This window comes from Gasterosteus aculeatus, chromosome 16 (genome assembly GCF_964276395.1).
Source record: "Gasterosteus aculeatus chromosome 16, fGasAcu3.hap1.1, whole genome shotgun sequence".
In the NCBI taxonomy this organism is placed as follows: Eukaryota; Metazoa; Chordata; class Actinopteri; order Perciformes; family Gasterosteidae; genus Gasterosteus; species Gasterosteus aculeatus.
The window spans coordinates 2,037,141-2,056,240 of NC_135704.1; the positions used below are offsets into that span (position 1 = coordinate 2,037,141).

Genomic DNA, 19,100 nt, shown 5'->3' on the forward strand with positions numbered 1-19,100 from the left:
GAGCTACTCAACGTGAATATGAAGCTGCCGTTGGTGACGATGCTTCCACACAGTGTGTAAAAGAGCTGCTTTCAGATACGCAGCTGTCCCAGCCCGACCCTTACATAACCCAAGGACACATTTAGAGATATCCATAACATTCTGCGTGAACATTACCTTGCTGCCCGTGAGCAGTGCCAGGTGGGGTTTGAGATCCTCGCCAATCACAGAGTAGATCGCCACCAGACAGAACACGCTGGCCTTGCGAACGCTGCTCTCTGTGTTGTCATAGCCCTGCAGAGAAACCAGGCAACACACACACACACACACACACACACACAACGGAGCGCAGCTCAGCAGGGACGCGGGAGGAGTGCAGAGTACACGCAAACATTTCCAGGGACAAATAAGGCAAATGATTCCCAGTGTCCAAATATGAACATTGTCCAAATAAGCCCTTTTGGAGCTGACGAGGTGTTTCTGCTCGGCGTGTCCTTAAAGGACTCCCGTGTTATTCACTCCTGGTGAATTAGGACAAGCATCTAACAGCAAACAACAATGAGCTCAGCCTAAAAACAACGGCATTCACTAGAATTGAATGTAGTAGGATCAGACCTGCAGGAGTCCGGGGATGATGTCGGGCAGCAGCTGCAATAAGGAGTCCTTGGCGATGCGTTCAATCACTTTGGTTTGCATCTTGATGGCGGCCAGGTTGATGGGGTAGTCGGCTGTCTGCACGATGGGACACAGCACCTTGATGCACTGCTCCGGGTGGATGGAGCCGGCCAGGGTGGAGGCCGCCTCCTCGGCCGCACGCACCACCTAAGAAGCACATGACCGCCTGCATGTTAAGAGCATAATTCATCAGCGCGTTGCATCGTCAGCTCGCTCAATGCTTCTGGTTCTGATTCAAGGGGCCAATAAGTGGGCTAAAATACCACAGCGCATATCTACATAGGTATATATACATACACACAGACAGTTATCACCACTAGATTCACTATCTCAGGAATCGCTGGGAACTGAAACAGATCCCTGAAGGAGAGACGAGGACACGCGAGGTTTAGGGCTGCAACAACAAATCCATGAAATCAATAAAAATTATTAAAAGTGTTGGCAACAAATTTCATTTTCATTTCAAGTTCTGATGTTAAAACAAATCCTGTAAATATTCGGATTGATATCGTTCTTTATTTTTTATAAATTATTATTATGTTCAATGAGCGCCCTGTACTTTCTGAAGTATTTTTGCAATGTGAAGTTCTGGTTTAGAATTAAGGGTTGGAAATTAAAGCTTTTTAATGCTGTTTTTAATCCAATTAATCGATTAATCGAAAAAATAATCGAGCGATTAATCGATTATCCAAATAATCGTTAGTTGCAGCCCTAGTGAGGTTGACACAAACACATGTATCCGCTGGATGTATAAATGCACGTGATATGCATCTTTCAGCTTGCTCAGAGGCCCCAAAGAGAAAGTACTGCGGTGTGGTGTGTTTTCCCCTTCGATGGTACCTCTTTGTGAGAGTCTTTGTGAGCCTCCAGGGTCTTCATGATGGTCAACTCAGCATAGTTTTTGAAGCGGGCCGGCTGGTTCCTCAGGATCTCCTTCAGCAGACGCAGGGCCAGCGCTCGGACGGTGTGCTGGGGGACACACGGGCATGGCCAGTCACTTAGGAGCAGAAATACTCAAACATCTGCACCTTCTCTAACATTCTAGACATTATGCTCTCACTGTTGAACTGTATGATAACCAGCACAGAGCCATGAAACACCGTACGTCTTTGTCCCCCAGCGTCTCCAGCAGGAGCAGCAGGATGGTTTTGAAGTGTTCGTCCCACACGGCCAGGCTGTCCTCCCGCGTGATCTTCAGCAGCTCCACCAGGGCGCCTTTCCGCTCCTCGGATCGCTCGTTGTGATTGGACAGTTCCTTGAGCAGGTCGGCCACCAGGTCCGAGTGGTCGTGACCGATCGCTACCCAAGACAGGATGAGAGTGATACATTACATGATACGGTGAGCGTAGAAGTTATAGATCCTGAGATCTGGCTTGAGCCCTAATTCTAATATGTGATGTTGTTCATTTCACTGTGAACGTGGCTGTCAGACCCGTGGTGATTAAGCTGATATCAAGTACCGCGGAGGACACGTTGTTTAGTAAGGCGCCGGCATACTTCTGCAACTGCAGACTGCGGCTTTTCACGCAGTTGCGTTGATTGACTCGTTTTAATTCATGGGGCGTGTTGCAGAGCAATTCAGCGTCAGAACACCAGGTGGGGAAACGGTTTTTGTTGAAAACGACCTAGAGATGGACGTGTTTGTGCGTGGAAGTCGTGGAAGCCGCCAGTGACGGGTTGCATAAGTGGTCATATTTCCGTATTTCTTCCAACTAAAAGCTCTTCAATCTGATGTATTCTCTCTTCGAAAATGTTCCTTTTAAAAATGGCCGTATTGTGCTATGAAAACAGAAATGTGAGACTCCAGAAAGGATGGAGTTAGCGGACCAATCACAGCCTTGCGGGCTGCTAGTCTAGAAAAATTGGTCGACACACGCAAGAAGGGGTAAAAAGGCACGCAAGGGACACGCAGGGGGCTCTGGCGTACGACGCACAACCATAAACTAGTCTGAGAGCTGTGTGCGTTGGGCCGCTTTATTCTTCTTTAGAGTTCCAAACATTCAGTCTGTCACAGAGGACGCCAAAGCCATGAGCGAAATCCGCCGGAGCCCTTGGCCGTCCCGGTGGACGTGTCTGCCCCCTCCCCTCTCCCCCCTCGGGTGATCACCAATACGCTTTGGTTACGTTCACCGCGACCGCGAGTATTGATTGCTTCTTTTGGAGGGGAGTGGAGATGCAGTCAGTAAATCAGTCATCGAGTCTGTCATGTTTACCGGGAGCAAAGACCTTGGGGAGCGTCATCTTGTTTTCACCACTTTCCTGACGTCGGCCTGGAGAAGAAGAGGAGGGTGAAGGAGGGATGAGGGTGGAGGCAGGGAGGTGAGGGACAGAGGGGGGGGGGGGGGGGTTAGGTGCAGAGCAAAGGATGTGATGACGACGACAACAGACGAGCCAAAGCTGACATAATAATCACGAATGTGTGGCCTGTGTCGGGTCTCTGCATCACTCTGTCAGACATGAAACACCACACTGAGCGGGAGGGGGGGGGGGGGGGGGAGGGGGGGGCAGGTTGGCAGGATGATAGGGGGGAGGAAGGGTCAGAGCTGCCGGCTCGTGCTTCTAGGACTTTTTTCTCACGGATGCACTGATTGGACCCGACTCGTCTTCTCACCTCTGTGGTCCCAAATATAAACAGTGTATTTTGTGTGTTTGCTTGTATATGCACAGTGCACAAGGATGCCTAAAGCACAGCAAGTATACGTGCACACGTGCACTCCACATGACATGAGCTCACCGTCTCTGAACTGCTCCACGTCGTCGTCGAACACCGCCTCCTTCATGGCGCTCTTGTCGTACGGGCAGATGGCGTCTCCGTGGCCGTAGGGAGCGAACTCCCTGCCCCGCGGCCCCGAGAAGGAGCGGGCCGACGGCGTGTTGAGCAGCGAGGTCTTGTTGTCCAGGGCGGTGCGGCCCCCGTCCACAGCGTCCACGCCGAGGCGGGCGTCGGAGCCCAGGGAGGAGGCCACGCCCTCTCTTCCCGCCTGTGGCACAGAGGAAGGATTCGGGTCATTTGTTGGACTTTGGGATCGCCTGCAGCTTTCACGATCTCTTCATTGGCGCTCAGGCCCGATTCCTGCTCGCCGGGCAAAGATTGGGAAGCTTCAGCCGTCTCAGTTAGAGAATTCCCCCCCGTGTTCCCTCGGTTATCTGCAGAAACGCCAATAATATACAAAAAATCCCAATTCGTTGGCAGGAAACAGCTTACATGTGGCCTACAGGAAAAGGATAATAATAATATAAATTATTGAAGCGAGAGTTTCAAACCCTGGTTTGTGTTTTATGTGCCATGTTTTCTCCTCAGAGATTAGTGAACTTGGAAGAAGCCCCAGATAAACAACATCTAGCGTTGAATGCACCGGGAGCAGCACACGAGGACTCACGCCGTCGTCCCTCTTGCCCTCCTGGCGGCCCGGCTCGTTCAGGTCCTCCTGGCTGCGGTAGCTGAAGCTCTGGATGGCCTCGGTGACGCCGCGCAGAGAGCTGTAGATCTCCTCCGAGTTCATGTTCTCCGTGTCGTACTCCGTCATGCTACCGGACACACAAACACACACACAGGGCTCATATGAACATCTGATAATGAAGCAAAGCGCGCCGAGTGTCAATAGGCCTTTGTTGTGTTGTTTGTTGCACTGCATTAACATTCCAGAATGGATTATATTTTCATTTGATTCGAACATAAGCATTGAGTGAGTCATTGGCATACGAGGAGTGAGAGAAGGAGAAGGATGGGGGGGGTGGGGGGGGGGCAATAAGCGCCTGTGTGGTTCAGCCCCTGGTTACCTGGGTGAATATGCTCTGCGGAGGACCCTTAGGGAGGGGGCAGCAGGGGTGGAGTGAGGAGGAGGAGGAGGGGGGGCAGGGGGATGCTTTGAGAGTCCGTCAACACCCCAACCCCATAACCGACTGTTGCCACAGCGCAGCCGGCAGGGAGGCAGACGGAGCGAGGGGGGGGGGGGGGGGGGCAGACAAGAGAAGGGAGGAGGAGAAAAGGGAAGAAACAAGTGTGCAGGAAGAGAAGAGACAAAAAGAGACTCGGCTGAGCTGAGAGGTTGTTGTGTTAAAAGGAGAGAACTGGAAAGTAGCAGAAAGTCAGCTTCACATAGTTGAAAGAAAAGAAACGGGGGGGGGGGGGGGGGGGGAGAGGGGGCTTTTAGAGTTAACTCTCAGATTGGTTGCATGATCCGGTTCGCAGGTTAAAGACAAAGAGCCAGTGTTTCTATCTTAACAAGCATAAAGCCGGACATCAAAGAGACGACTTATCAGATGTTTTACAGCAACAATGGTATCCAAGCAACGGCATCATGTGTCAGCAGCCCGGAGGGTGGGAGGCGGTTTGATCTGTGGGGGAGGGGCGAGGTTTGGCTCGGACCTCTCTGAGCCAATCACACAGTAACGCTAAGCTCGACCAGTGAGAGATCAGGACGGCAGCAGCACCCACTGGGTGAGTCCTGCCCTCTGCATGTCAGCGGGGGGGAAGAATCACACACGTCTCTGAGACATGAATCTTCTTCTGTGCACCAGAACACGCAACAAGTATTCATAAGGATGTCATGGTTAGTTATTGCCACCACGGCGTAACGGCGCAGCAGGAATCATGATTGACTAGCGCGTCGCAACGCCCCAATTCCGGATACCGAGAGCGGGGGTGAAGTCTGATGAGGTCGGGTGGTGTTAGTGACGGACGGATGGTTCGCTACCTTGGAGACAGTCCTCCGTGGGAACAGTTTGTCGGAGAGGTGAGCGGGCTGGTTCTGCTGGGGGCGTGGCGCGTTGCCGTCCGGCCAATGGTGTTGCCAGGAGACCCCTGGAAGACAAGGAAACGCTGAGGGAATCTTAACGTGGCAAACCTGCCGCCTGATGGCTCGACTGGTCCACCGGCCACTACTACGCCTTGCTGGGCTTCTTACCACGCCGCCGCCGCCGCTGGTGTTGCTGGAGTTCTTGAGGTGGTTGTGCAGCAGCTTGGTGGCCCCGTCCTGGAAGGTTTTGGGGAGGGCTCCCAGCAGCATGGTGAACTCCGGGGTGTTGAGCTCGAACAAAGAGATGAGCACCACCTGGGCGGCCTGCAGGCAGTGGGACACTACGGGTTAGGGTGGAGGACCACAGCGCCGGGGTTCACGTGCTTTCTTTGGTTAGGTAGATTAGCCAGTAGCCAATTTCTCAGCTGGAACATCATTAAAAGGATTTTAGAAAGGAACAGTTTAGAAGGATGTATTTGACGGTTTGTTTTAATAACGGGTACAAAACATTTATGAAACCATGGAAGCTCCTCACAAGTGCATTAGCCTGTTGAAGGAAACATTTCAAAAGGTGCGAGTTCAAAGCTGCATTCAGTGTAAAGCTAGAAGGTATGAAACTATTCAGACGTAATGTTACAACATGCAAGTGAGTGAGGCTCAAACTCAAAGGGCGCTGTGGAAAATACCAGTTTGCTGTGGTCACTGGGGAAGCAGAACGTTTAACACATTTGGATATTTGAGGGATGGCAATCTCATTTTTGTGACCATGGCGATGGTTTCCCAACCCTGTGGTTTTATTTTGTGTTTCCTACATCTGTATTTACAGGTTAGTGTCAGAAAACACTAAAAGATGCTTCCTGTATTTTTCCCTTGCTGAAATGCTTCAGGTCAAGTAAATATGGAGGATGATGCTCATCAGGCCGGCAAACTCAAGTGGGATGAAACAGGTGACACTATGTTTCCTTTCTTTTGTGCTTTGTTAGGGCTGTGTAGGTTAGAAAATAAGAATTAAAAAGCTCAGGGATAATATCCACAGAAAAAGTGGCAGCATTAAAGCACTTAATTAAAAGATTAAAAAATCATGCAAATTTAAGACTAATCTTGAAAATTATTTTTTCCCTTGAAATATTATCCTCTGCCACCGGCTCCTTAAATCGTTTTTTCCCCTCCAATGGTCGATATAAAAGCACCATATATATTGCAGATATCATATAAGATTAAAATAATAAGCCTTTTTAACGCCTCATCTACAAGAATCAAACGTTAACAACATGCAGTTGGAACACAGTTTGACAGAACGAGACGTGTTAGTCACACAGTGGTAACAAAGAGCAATAAAGTTAAGATGCCACTTAGACGAAGAAACAAGCATTTCCCGCCGCGGATAGAGTGCTTTATCCGGTGCCGAGTGATCATTGTGCAAGGCACTACGGCCAACGCAGCAGCAGCGTAAACGGGAGGCGTGAGTGACAGATGCCCCGCCGGAGCCTTTGCTGTCGGAGGCGTTGGTTAGGCGCCGGGCGGGGCGGGGCGTGCTGCGTGCGCTGTTGTGATTGGCTGTTGGAGGGGGCTCTACCTGCTTACACCTTTCTTCCTGGTTGCCCTCGACGGGCAGTGAGGCCGCCGCGCTGGACCTGCCTGCTAGCTCCTCGCTCACCCAGCTATGAAGGGTCTGGGGCACAGTGGCAGAAGGGGGCGTTACAGCACGACACGGGACCCCCACCAACACTGAGCCCACGACAACCTGCCCACAGCTAATGAAAGGCTCTATTCGCTCTAGCAGCCAAGCACAGAAGAGAAATCTGACTAATAATTGTTTCATTCCTCAGGGGTTATTTTGTAATATATGTTGACTGTTTTAGTGATCCACGGTCTAAAGGTTTGTGTTTCTCCAGGTGAGTTTGAGTGACACAACTTGCACCTTGTGACCTGTGTCTGAAATGCACAGAGAAAAGCAATTTCACCCGTCAGGTGGTTAGAGGTGCACTTCAGCCTCTTGTGGACGGGACGAGTATTACAACAACAAACAATCAAAATTATCCCCACAAAATAATAACATGATCGCCAAAACTTCTCCCCCAGCTGTTATTATTTTCAACGTTCCTTTTACCACCCACATAACGTTACTTTTGAAATCCCAATTTAAAGGATTTTTTTAATTGTTCACAGGTAGAAAAAAAGTAGTAAAAAATAAGAAAAACCCACACGCTTTAAATATGAAAACTATTTAGATTCCAGAAAATGGAACAGCAAAAAAATAGCAGATAACAGATATGTGTGTTGGGTGCCGACACAACTGATCTCTCCCACATGGTACATTCACCAGCTCTGAATACCAGGCGAGGATTGTATTCGGAAGAACAGCAGTGGAACGACAAGCAGACGGGGGGAACGTCTGACGCGCAGACAAGGGGACCACGAGCGGAAAGACAAACAGGCGCCACATGTTTCCTCCCGTCGCGTCCTTTTGGATGATCGATCAATCAGCGCGTCGCCTGTCATTTCACACCGCGTGGTGTAACCCGCCAGCTGTTCTGTGCGGAGTCGGCGTGGTTCCTTCCTCCCACAGTCCGGGTGAGGTTCATGGGGACGCTACATCGCCCGCAGGTGTGCGACTGAGTGCGTGTGTCTGTGTCCGGCCTGCTACCAGTCCAGGCTGTAGCCCGCCTCCTACCCGGTGTTAGCTGGGACCGACCCTCTGAGGGTGAGCGCTATAGAAGATGACTGACATCATAAAAGTGACTGCAATGCATCGTCTTTTCATGCATTGTGGGTCTCACATGTCCTCGGTTGAGAATTGTGATGATAAAGATTAAAAAGAATAAAGTTAGAAACATGAACATATGCTTAATGTAATAACAATACATGAATCAATTAAAAGAAAAGGGAATAAAGACCGAGCCAAGCATTATTGTGCATTTCCATTGTCAGTGCTGAATAACAGGACCAACCAATCACGGCCCACCTTCCTGACGTCGGAGCTTTTGGGCTCAGTGGTCCAGGTGATGATGCGAGATACAGCCAGGCGCGTCTCGCTGGAGTTCACAAAGTCCGTGGGGTCCATGTGCCGAGCCAGCAACTCAATGTACTTCAGGATGGCCACCTTCACCTGGAGACACACAATGTCGTATATCAACCACACGAACAATCCGGGGGCATCATCTGATGATCACAATCAGTCTCTCTGGCTGCACCTTCAGGTTGGGGGTCTGAGTCTGATCCACGATGAACCTCATCAGAATGTTGAACTGTTGGTCAAAAGGGAAGGACTCCCTGAGAGAGAGAGAGAGAGAGAGAGAGAGAGAGTTCACTTTGTTGATGATGATGAGGCCACACACTTCAAACACATCTCAATCCCGTATCCGCCAATCAAACCACAAATGATCACCGTTTTCATCTTTATAGAAATACGATTTGGTGGTGAGAGTTTCAAATGATTCGTTTACTTCCTACAAAGCGAGACACGGAGAGACACAGAAGATCTGTCAGATCGTATTCAGTTTCAGACCTGGTGATATCCAGAGCCTTCTGGACTTTGGCCTGCACTGAGCCCAGCAGATCGGCCCCCATCTTCTTCAGCAGCTGAGTGAGCAGCACAAAGAGCCAGTCCTGCAGGTCTTCCCTGTGTACTGTGACAAAGTCCACCAGAGTCTCCAGGAACATGCTGAACACCTGAGGACCGTTCCAAACATGCGTATTACACAACTGTATCAGTACCAGTCAAACGTTTCACTGCTGGTAGTAGTTCGATGGGTAGAAACACACACTTACTCTCTGTTGTTAGATCCACAGCAGGGCGGACCATGCAACATGAGACACAGCATTAGGTTCAGGGAAGTCAAAGCTCCACCGAGCATTGCTGCATTTAGGATGCCATGCCTTTACACGCAGGTCATGCTTGGATTAGTACAGGTCATCGTCTCTACCTTGCTGTGTGGATCTGCAAACATCCTGGTGAAGATCTCACAAAGTCTCTTCAGCTCCACTCGGCTGCAGGGAACAAAACGGCACCAGGGGGAGTAAAGTAGGACAGCGTCGGCACAATCATGCAAAAGCTTCTCGTTGACAACCGAGACGGTTACAAGATGCGTGTCTGCATCACCGGCTACGTTCAGACGCTTCACCACACACAGTGTTAACGTACATACATGTTCACTGCAAGACATTCTAAATAACATCATACTGTCGCTGCGACTGTCCCTCCTCTCTGCATGTGAATGCACATTTTCTACTGCCATCTGATTGGCTAAACCACTGCCAATCATCTGAGCTGGGCGGATCCACACGGCACGTTCATGTCATGTGGGACGGAAGGAGGTGACGCCTGAACGGCCAGAGGCTCTTAACTTTGGCCTCTGAGAGAAGCGCCCTTTACTACTTAGCAGAAGACACGCGTTTACAGTGAGCTGGAGACGGCTCCCACCTCAGTATCCTTTGGCTCTTGAAGAGATTCTGCAGGCCCAGCAGGCCCTCCTTCCGCTCGGACCAGTTGGAGCTGGCGCAGTGGTTGAGGACCTCCGCCACGTCCTCCGTCTGCCGCAGGTAATGGGGGATGCCTCCGTTCCTGGAGCCGTACGAGCGCTCTGAGCAGGCGCTGGAGGCGTCGCTGTTGGCGTCGTCGTCAGAGTACATGCCGGGCGACTCGTACCGCCGCCTCAACGGCTTCCTCTGTGGGAGGGAGGAGGACGCGACCCCACGTGTTAACCAGGCTGCAGAGACGGTGCTTCGGCAAATAAAATCAGCCACAAAATAAAAACACTGGACCCAATGGAGGCAGCGGCGTTTATTTATTCCTTTTGCAAACTCTTCAAACGGCAGTTTACATCATACTGCTGTTGTTTGTATCAAGGACTGACACGACTTTCTGTTTACATGAGGCCAGGGGGATTTTGATAAGTGTCAATTAATAGCAACAACATTTCACTTGTGTCGTCTTAGATGAAAAAGAAAAACTCATAATTGTTTATGAGATTATTTTTCCATTTGAAATGGACTAAAATGTTTTAACTAACTAACCCTCTTGTTCTACCGTCATCCAGGATTCACAGAACCGTCGTTACATACGTGAGCTTAGTTTTAACTAACAAATAGACGTTCTTTTTCAATACTGTTTTTTTTTTGTATATTATGTAACTGTCTTTTTATGTGAAATGGTTCAACCTGTTAAAAAGGCTGATAATATATATGTTATCAGTGATATATATGTAATGCCATTTGACAACAAATATAGTGCACGAGATGAACAATGTCAGAAACAATGAGGCATGGATGTACGACGGTGTGAGAAATGACCAACTACCTTATTCCTGGAGTCTCCTAACAGCTGAAAGAGCAACACACAACCAAGTAGGAAAGATGAGTGAGGGGAAAACAACAACAAGTGCAGTCCTTCTGAGGGAAACAAGTACACAATTCACCAAATATTCTCAATTAAGACACTATGGCAGCTTTACATGGCTATTTTACACTAAATGACATATAATGTGAATAAAATCACCTCAGAGCATTTCAGCAGCCTTCTTAAGGCTCGCTTAATATCGCTTAATATCCTCGCCTACAACTGTGTGTGAAGTAAATTAATGCTGTGCTTGTTTAAAAAATACTGCAAGTCAACAGCAGAATAATTCAAATATTCATTTCCAGAAGGAGAAGATTCCACGTAGCTCACCAGAGCATCAGCAACTGCTGCCTCCACCTCTGTGCCCGTGTTCAGGACCCTCATGGCGTTGACCGAAGCCGAGATCCTTGCTTGGTGGATCAAACCGTATCGATCTACACAGCAGTGGGAACACAACAAGGGTAAAAGAAGGAGGTAAGACTTGTGCTAAAGTCAAGGGGGGCGCTGGAACTTACCGGATAGAAACCACCGGTTTCTTTTTTAGAACTTATTAACCACAGAGATAAAGTTACTGTTTAAGTAGAGAAGCCATGACTGGATGAGCTGAACAGATCCCCGAGGGAATAGAGGATGACCAAAGATAAAACAGGCATACGTGGAACATGAGGGAGGTAAAGCACCAATAACGCACCGAAGAAAGGACACCACAGCAATGAGCTCATATGGGAAGAAATTGACAACTCACAGAGCTCCGATGATGGCAAAGGAACAGGTAAAGCTAGGCTATGCTAGCTCACTAAAGGCGGAGAGCGAAAATGAAAAGGTGATTAAGGGACAAGCAAATGAAACCAACGGCTCCCTTTACATGCTCAACAGATACGACCCGTCCATCCAACCACGGACGCTGCCCCACCTAAAGCAGCCACAGGCGCATGCTGCTACCGCAGGCATTGTGCCTCTAAAATGAGGACGTGGCGAGGGTGGGGTGGGGTGGAAGGGGGAGGGGGGTTGGGCCATCTGAGCATGCAGGTCACCTGACTGGCCGTGGGGGTCGGCTGTGGAGAGAGCACTGGTTGAACGGGAGGTACGTCGGGAGGCTGCGGGCGACATCCGGACCACGGGGTTAGTGACACACACACACACACACAGGTTAACAGCAACCTCTAAGGTAAGACGGGGGGGGTATTTACACACTGATTCAATATGGGAAAGGAATGTGGCGCACTGTGGCTTTTCTCAGGAAGCCCTGTGAGGAAGTACGATGATGAGGAAGTGTTACTTGATGGATAAAATGTACATTGTGAGCACTGCATTTGGATATGCAGTACAGATTAGGGGGGGGGGGGGCATTATTAATGACCTGTAACCACATTTTATTCCACACTTTGCCCACATGAAGAGAAGAAATCCAGAGACAAGGAGCAGGCAAAGGGTCAAGTAGAAAGGGGAACGTGTCGGAGCGAGTGACACTCATGGGGGACGGAGCAGCTCACAGCACTGAAATGCACCGCGATGGCATAACTCCCCTCCTGCTTAATGGGTTCCTCGATAATTCAGCTGCACACCACTTCCCAGGATGCAACAGCACAGCGTCAGTAGCAGCTGCTGCACTCGGTGACATCAGCGGTGAACACACACTGCAGTTACTTCTTCCGTCTCCCCCAAACGTAAACGGACACTTTGCGTTCGGTCCCACGCGCACTTAAAACAGACGCTAAGGCCACAAAAACCAGCGCGAGCAAAGAGGAAGACAGGCAGAGGTGGGACGGCGCCTAACAGGTGTTAGCATGTGTTACCGGGCGGTACTCACCCAGAGGAGCGAAGCCCCGAGCGGGGCTGGTGTCGCGGCTGCTCTCGCGACTGGTGTCGCGACTGCACCCCTGACTCATGCTGGGCCGGGGGATGCGGCTCCGGGCTAGCGTGCGGTAGGGAAGAGCAGCAGGAAGAAGAGCTTTACCACACAGGCTGGCTGTCAGGACAACACGTTAGGGGGGGGGGGGGGGGGGGGATGTCAGCGGGCATTCGGGGGTCAGGGATGAGGAACCGGACAGGGACAGGGGGGGGGGGGGGGAGACAGAAGGAAGAATGAAAGCAGGAATCCTGCATGGACTCTTAAGAGCGTTGCTTTTGGTGACATTTGGGCCAGAGGGACAACGCGACAGCCCGGATCATCAATCAATCAAAATGTAGGAAGGAATGTAATCTCATGACTATCACATGTAACACAGTAAAATAAATGTGATGCCGTTGGCGTCCGGTGGCCCCGAGACTGCTGACATGATATGTAAAGACCAACATGGACAGAAGCAGCGGCAGGATGCTGGGCGAGTGAGTTGGTCAAGCAGCACACTGCTAGTAAAGGTTAGATGGGACACAAGTTAGATATTAAGAGATTAAAAAGACAGAAGTCAGGATCAGCATCGTCCTCTCAGTGAAAGCAAAACCAAAGAAGAGCCTGTAGCAAATCATACGATTTCCTCTTATTGAAACAACCTTTTCAAAGAGTCCAAGGAAGCGGGACAAGTCTCCTCCTGTGGACGTGTAGCCGCTGCTAAAGTGACCCAGAAAGCTGCCTTCTGCTGGTCCTGGAGCTCCACCTCCAGAGGCCGTAATAAAACACTGCCTGGACAGTCCTTGCAGCTCCCCTCAACACTTCCCACATAACGTTCTCCTTAAAGAAGACCCTCGACCCTCGGGACCAAATAGTAACGATTCATCTGTGGTTTACATCTCAGTATCAAGTAAACATGTTCTCTGCGACTGGGCCCAGTTGTTTCTATGGGAACCACTACAACGCCCACAGCACTCACACATCAGACCAGAGCTGTGAGGAGGACTGAAGACCGGGACCACGTGTGTTATTGATGGCGAACCAAAGGAGCGGGTCCCAGTACTGGACTCCTGCCCAGAGAGGGACTCGGCTGCGGAGCGCTGTCCTTACCGAGACCCAGCCGGCTGGGGCTGGTCTCGCGGCTGCAGCCCTGGCTGCGAGGGATCCTGGTGCGCTTCTCGGCTGGCGTGGTGGAGGCCGACAGCGTGGCTCGAGGGATCCGGCCGTAGCTGCCGTGGCCGAGCAGCTTGCCCGGGGAGCTGGAGCGGCTGCCGGCTGCCAGGAGAGAGGAGCGTGTGGTTAGGCGCTTCGGGAGTGACCCTGGAGGGGGGGGGGGGGGTGGTCCAACCTTTAGGGGCATGCTGGGTCAGATCTTTAAACACAAGCTGTGTCAACAGACCTACGCGGTGCAGCAACGTGACATCTTATAAAGTCTTTATCTCAGTGTGGAGTGTAAACTCATGTCATGGATTTGGTATTTGTGAATTTATACTATTTTCACAACAGGGAAGTTGGAGGCAAACAGAAAAAAATAGCCTGAATAAGCAAATACAGAAACAGCTGGCGCGCCGCGTGAACACATTAACAGTCACCACGGGGGGAGCACACAACGGTGAACATGAAGGCCGGAAGGACTACACAACACACACTTCCTGTGGGAAAGCAATCAGGAGAGACGTGAGCGTGGTGAGCGGAGGAGGCCGCTGCTGCTGTACGCTGTGGAACAAGGTAAAGGCCAAAGGAACAGAGGCGGCGTGCTAACGCATGGTGAGGCGTCTCGCTTGTGATTGGATGAAGCTGAGGCCTTACCATTGATGGGATTGGCTGATCTGGATCCTGGGTGATGGAAGCAAGAGGCAGGACAGGGTGGAGAACAGTCAAAATGAGACATGGACACTACGTTTACCCAGCATGCCCACTGAGCGGCTGTGAACGCGCCGCCTGCGTAGAGGCCTACGTGCATGAAACTGTGCATGTAGGCCCACAAATACACACCGTTTTGTGAGTGAGTGGGAGTGTTTATCGGGTTGCTGTAGCACATGACAAACATCACACACACACACACACACACACACACACACAGGAGATGCAGCAAAACATCTGGTATGATCTCTAAGGCGACGCAGACGAAGATCATAGCGGCAGATGACGGTGCATTGGTACACACACACACACACACACACACACACACACACACACACACACACACACACACGCGCAATGTGTACGATTACAATTCAACTTCCCCCTATGAGAGCCGTGTGTGTGGTGCATATACATACGCTGGGACTGAGAGACCACTTTGGCTCGGCTCCGCCCCCTGCTGTCCACCACTGAGGGGCTGGCTCCGCCCACGCTGCCCGAGCTCTGTCTCCTGGTCCGAACGCGACCTGGATGACAAGGGAGGGACCAAGCACAGAAGCAGCGGGATGTTCAGTCTGCTCGAGTTACTTAGACGTGTTTAACCCGACCCTGGACAGAGACGCAGGAGAGGACGAGGTCTGGGGACACAGAAGGAAGGAGACTGGAGCCCCGCTGAAGTCACACGGGAGGGACACAAACCTGGACCCATTAGTTCACAAGTGATGATCTGTGCCAACAGAGACATGATCCACAGGAGTACACCACTGAAGGGATTTACGTCCATTTAAAATAACATTGGAGATCCTTTGCTGCTTCTCTTGAAAACCCACTGACTAATTCAATAATTATAGGATGGATGGATGGATTAGCCTCCATTAGGGAACATTTCTATCAAAAAGAAAGACATAACAGCAATGTAACTTTTCCCTGCCAAAACCTGTTCAGGTGAAAAGAAAATGTGAGGGACTCTTTTTTTTTCCTGTGGCTTCACTACTGACCGGTCACATAATATCTAAGAACAGGTTGTGTGCTTCTAAACAGTCGAACCTGTTGGACCGAAAACAGGAGCTGGAGACGGCTGTGAAAACACTGAATCCATTTGTGAAGTGAGCACACACGACCTGCTCCACCGACTCGATTATCCTACAGGCTGGACCTGATGCCAGCGAGAGCAACAGCGTAGATGGACACAGTATTTAGGGGAACAGTAGGAAGAGGAATCCATGCAGACAGCCATATGGGGAGAGTGAGGGGGGGGAGGGGGGCACAGATGATGTGAACGTGTAGACCGCAACAGCTGACAAAAAACACACTTCACACTTTCTGGTGTGCTGTGCAAGTTGCACACACACACACACACACACACACGCACAGACACAAGTCTTACCATCACTTTTACCCGGAGTGCCATCTTTTGTGCATTTAAGAAAGACGGTGCAGCAGCGAGTGGAGGAAGAGGTATAGAGGAAGACATTAGTAGCAATTGGAGCAGGAAGAGTGAGTGAGGGAGCATCATCATCATCATCATCATCAGTCTCCATTATTGGGCTACGTGGATGAAGAACAGAGTTTGGCCAAAGGATCACCGTCCATTTGTGTTGGTGGGGAATGGGCCTTCAAATCTTTCACGCCACAGGATTACATACAAAGTCTATGCGCAGAGCGGTGAGACTGAAGCGGCGCCGGTCCGCAGTAGCACAGCGTGTTTGTCGCGTCGAGTTTGCGTCAAACGGCCAAACGTGGAAAGTTGACATTTTTTTCCCCCATCAGCTAAATATGTTGTGAAAACGTCCTTAAAATGCCTCATTACATCAATTTGTCAAAAGTGTCAACGTAGGATTTAGAAGGTTCCTGCTGACGGAACTAATGACGAGCTCAGCAGTCGTTAATAACCCCAGTCAGGCTGCTAAGAGCCAGTGACCACAGGAGCAATGCTGCAATGCTTCATGATGATGAGTGGGCCTCTAGAACAGGACTGCTACGTTACTATACATGACAACATCTGCACAGACGCTGCATCAGAGAGGTTATTGCTGACAGACGTCAAGCCGGTGCTTTTATTACCTAAGGAGGCGTAGGACCCGGGGGGGAGGGCGGCCGCAGAGCTGAAGGGCGAGGAGGCAGGAGCGGTGGACACGCGGGACTTGGCGCTGGAGGCGGCGTTCACATCGACGTCACTGCGGGAGCGCTGGAGGGAACCCGACGTGGTCGCCGCCCTGCTGCTCACCAGCTTACCTGCATCCGCACAGAGAGGACAGAGTCACTCACAGTTCCCTCTCAGTGAGGGCAGGACACAGCTTCCAGCATCGAGCGTGAGGCCTGAGGTGGAGCCACCCCGAGGACCCAACTGTCAAACTCCCGAAGTTCCCAGAGGACTCATCGGGGACGAGGAGGAGTCTCCGTACAGACGGGAGGTCGACCAGCTGGTCCTCACAGGGCGTCAGAACCACCTGGAGCTTAACAAGCTGAGAACTGTGGAGATGACAGTGGACTTCAGGAGAGGACCCCCCCCCCCCAATACTGCCCCCCTCACCATCCTCAACAACAGTTTCCTGCTGTGGAAACCTTCAGGTTTCTCCACAGAGATGAACTTCCTGCTCCAGCTCAGGAAGGTCATCCTGTCTTTGTTGTAGTTTATATTCATATATGTGTGTGTGTATATATATATATATATATATATATACGTATATACACACACTTTTGGGCCACAAAGAGCCAAATTCCTGATTCTGATCTATTGCTTCACTTTATTCAGTCTACAGGTCGCTCCTGAGAAAAGAGAGTTAAATATACTTACTCCTTGTGATGCTCCCTCCAATGACACTCTTCACAGAGAACGGACGGCTGAAAAACACAAGATTCCTTTTAGACCAAATGTGTATCACGTTCCAACACAACCAGCATCACTAAACAGTCAACAAGAACAGGAGCAATCAATATAAAATGTAGAAAAGCTTTTGAACACTGCCTCACACACACACACACACTTATTTTTGGCGAAATCACATAAATCTCAGCCTAACCCTAAAGATGGTCAGGTGTCCCCATTTTGTCCCCAGAATGTGATCGTGTAATCAGATGTCCCGTAAATATTAGAAACACACAGAGACAGACAGAGACACAGACAGAGACACTGCTGGATTGAGTACGAGGTCGTCATGCTCCAAAGGGAATCTATACAGCTGAACACTGGGAATTGATCCGTGAGAGTGTGCAGGATGGGAGGAGATGTTTCCTCTGAACGACTAAAGCAGGACGGTAAAGATGGAATGAAGGGACGGGGACGGGGGAGGACAGAAGCGGGGCCCTTACTTCAGACTCTCCTGGGAGGACGAGGACGAGCGGTCGGACTGCGGCAGAGACACGATGCTGTCAGAGCCCTTGAGGTGAGACTGGAGGGCCTTCTGATAGGTGGACTCCAGCGCCTGGAACAGATGCTCCGCCTCCCGGCTGTAGTGACCATGGAAACCCCAATAGCACCTACGGGTGAGCACAAGAGGTGCGTGTTATCACAACACAATATCCTGGAGATCACGCCATTGGCATCGAAATATTTTCATTTGACTTGAGTTGTTCATCGTTGGTTTGTGTGATTTCTAACAGTCAATAAACTCAAATAGTTTTTATCATGAACATTTACTTCCTTTTCAAATTGAATGATTTTTTATTGATGAAGAAAACCGTAACATTGCTGGGAGCAAGTTAAACACATAATCATTCATCTTTAATATCTACTCATCTAGAGCCTTTTAAAGAGTTTCCACACGTAACACGTTACAGTTGAACATGACGGCGTAATAATTGAGTTCTCATGACTTTGAAACTGGAAGTCCAAATCGCTTAATCGCTCTCCAATGGTTTGTATTTTAAGAGATCGATAGAGATTCACCCCTGAATACACATCATCACAAACAACAGACTAAAGAGACGCAGAGCTGCAGAGACACTTACTTTCTTGCGATGGATCTGGCCTCGGAGTCGGCATCGTGTATGCCTTTCTTGATGGTCTCCGTCAGAACAGCCACGTGTCTGGGGTAGTAGGGGAACATGGCAAAGAGGAGGCGGTCAAGCCAAGAGACCCCAACGGGATAAAAGCAGGAAGTGAAGTCTCCTGCAGCCCAAACTAATCAAAGCCCTGCTTCTCTCCTCCCTCTCAGCCCTCCGGCGCTCCGCAGGCTGTGTGACCACCCACAGGGGACTTTGCGCGCTTTTTAAAGTCTCTGCTGTGGTTGTCATGGATACGGTGATGGAAAGCCACCTTATCGCCGGAGGATGATGGCGTCTCTCTCGGGAGTCATCAATTTAATGGGACTAATCAGTGAGGCGTCCAACCGACACTCAGCCAACTAATGTTAGTCTTCTCCAACGGCATCACATCACTGCAGCTCCACTGCATAAACACACACACACACAGCGTGCACACCTGCCAGGGGCTTCAGTGGTCTGGGATATTTGTGTGTCTTACCTTTCCAGTGTATTAGTGTGCCACTCGAGTAGCATGAGGTCTAAGAACTCAAAGCAGCGTCTGGAAACGGGAAGAAACCCTTATTCAGCGAAGGACAGAAACCACAAACTAAAGACAATGAACCCACAGCAATGTTATGGCTTTACAACATCGCTTTGATTTCAGGTTTGAACGCTAAAATTGTTTTTTTAAAATGTTCAAACATTGTTA

At 50.1% G+C, this 19,100-nt stretch overlaps 1 protein-coding gene across 25 annotated transcripts in view; it reads right to left on the reverse strand.

Annotated features, from left to right (window-relative positions):
* clasp1a (cytoplasmic linker associated protein 1a) overlaps nt 1–19,100 on the reverse strand; it is a 47,657-nt gene that overhangs the window by 2,029 nt on the left and 26,528 nt on the right. For 2 of the 25 annotated variants that reach the window (XM_078090636.1, XM_078090637.1), the window contains exons 15-42: nt 18,891–18,950; nt 18,377–18,454; nt 17,738–17,905; nt 17,223–17,269; nt 16,490–16,660; nt 15,813–15,836; nt 14,845–14,952; nt 13,673–13,837; nt 12,542–12,700; nt 11,766–11,828; nt 11,062–11,165; nt 10,693–10,716; nt 9,817–10,061; nt 9,320–9,383; nt 8,902–9,065; nt 8,588–8,666; nt 8,359–8,502; nt 6,970–7,065; nt 5,562–5,717; nt 5,352–5,458; nt 4,435–4,557; nt 4,035–4,182; nt 3,389–3,635; nt 2,868–2,924; nt 1,760–1,953; nt 1,495–1,623; nt 595–801; nt 157–273 (exon numbers count right to left, since the gene is read on the reverse strand). In XM_078090636.1, the coding sequence (XP_077946762.1) occupies nt 157–273; nt 595–801; nt 1,495–1,623; nt 1,760–1,953; nt 2,868–2,924; nt 3,389–3,635; nt 4,035–4,182; nt 4,435–4,557; nt 5,352–5,458; nt 5,562–5,717; nt 6,970–7,065; nt 8,359–8,502; nt 8,588–8,666; nt 8,902–9,065; nt 9,320–9,383; nt 9,817–10,061; nt 10,693–10,716; nt 11,062–11,165; nt 11,766–11,828; nt 12,542–12,700; nt 13,673–13,837; nt 14,845–14,952; nt 15,813–15,836; nt 16,490–16,660; nt 17,223–17,269; nt 17,738–17,905; nt 18,377–18,454; nt 18,891–18,950 (3,448 nt within the window). The remainder of the gene's footprint in view (nt 1–156; nt 274–594; nt 802–1,494; nt 1,624–1,759; nt 1,954–2,867; nt 2,925–3,388; nt 3,636–4,034; nt 4,183–4,434; nt 4,558–5,351; nt 5,459–5,561; nt 5,718–6,969; nt 7,066–8,358; nt 8,503–8,587; nt 8,667–8,901; nt 9,066–9,319; nt 9,384–9,816; nt 10,062–10,692; nt 10,717–11,061; nt 11,166–11,765; nt 11,829–12,541; nt 12,701–13,672; nt 13,838–14,844; nt 14,953–15,812; nt 15,837–16,489; nt 16,661–17,222; nt 17,270–17,737; nt 17,906–18,376; nt 18,455–18,890; nt 18,951–19,100) is intronic. The other 23 variants (XM_078090638.1, XM_078090639.1, XM_078090648.1 and 20 more) reach the window with 21 other exon arrangements.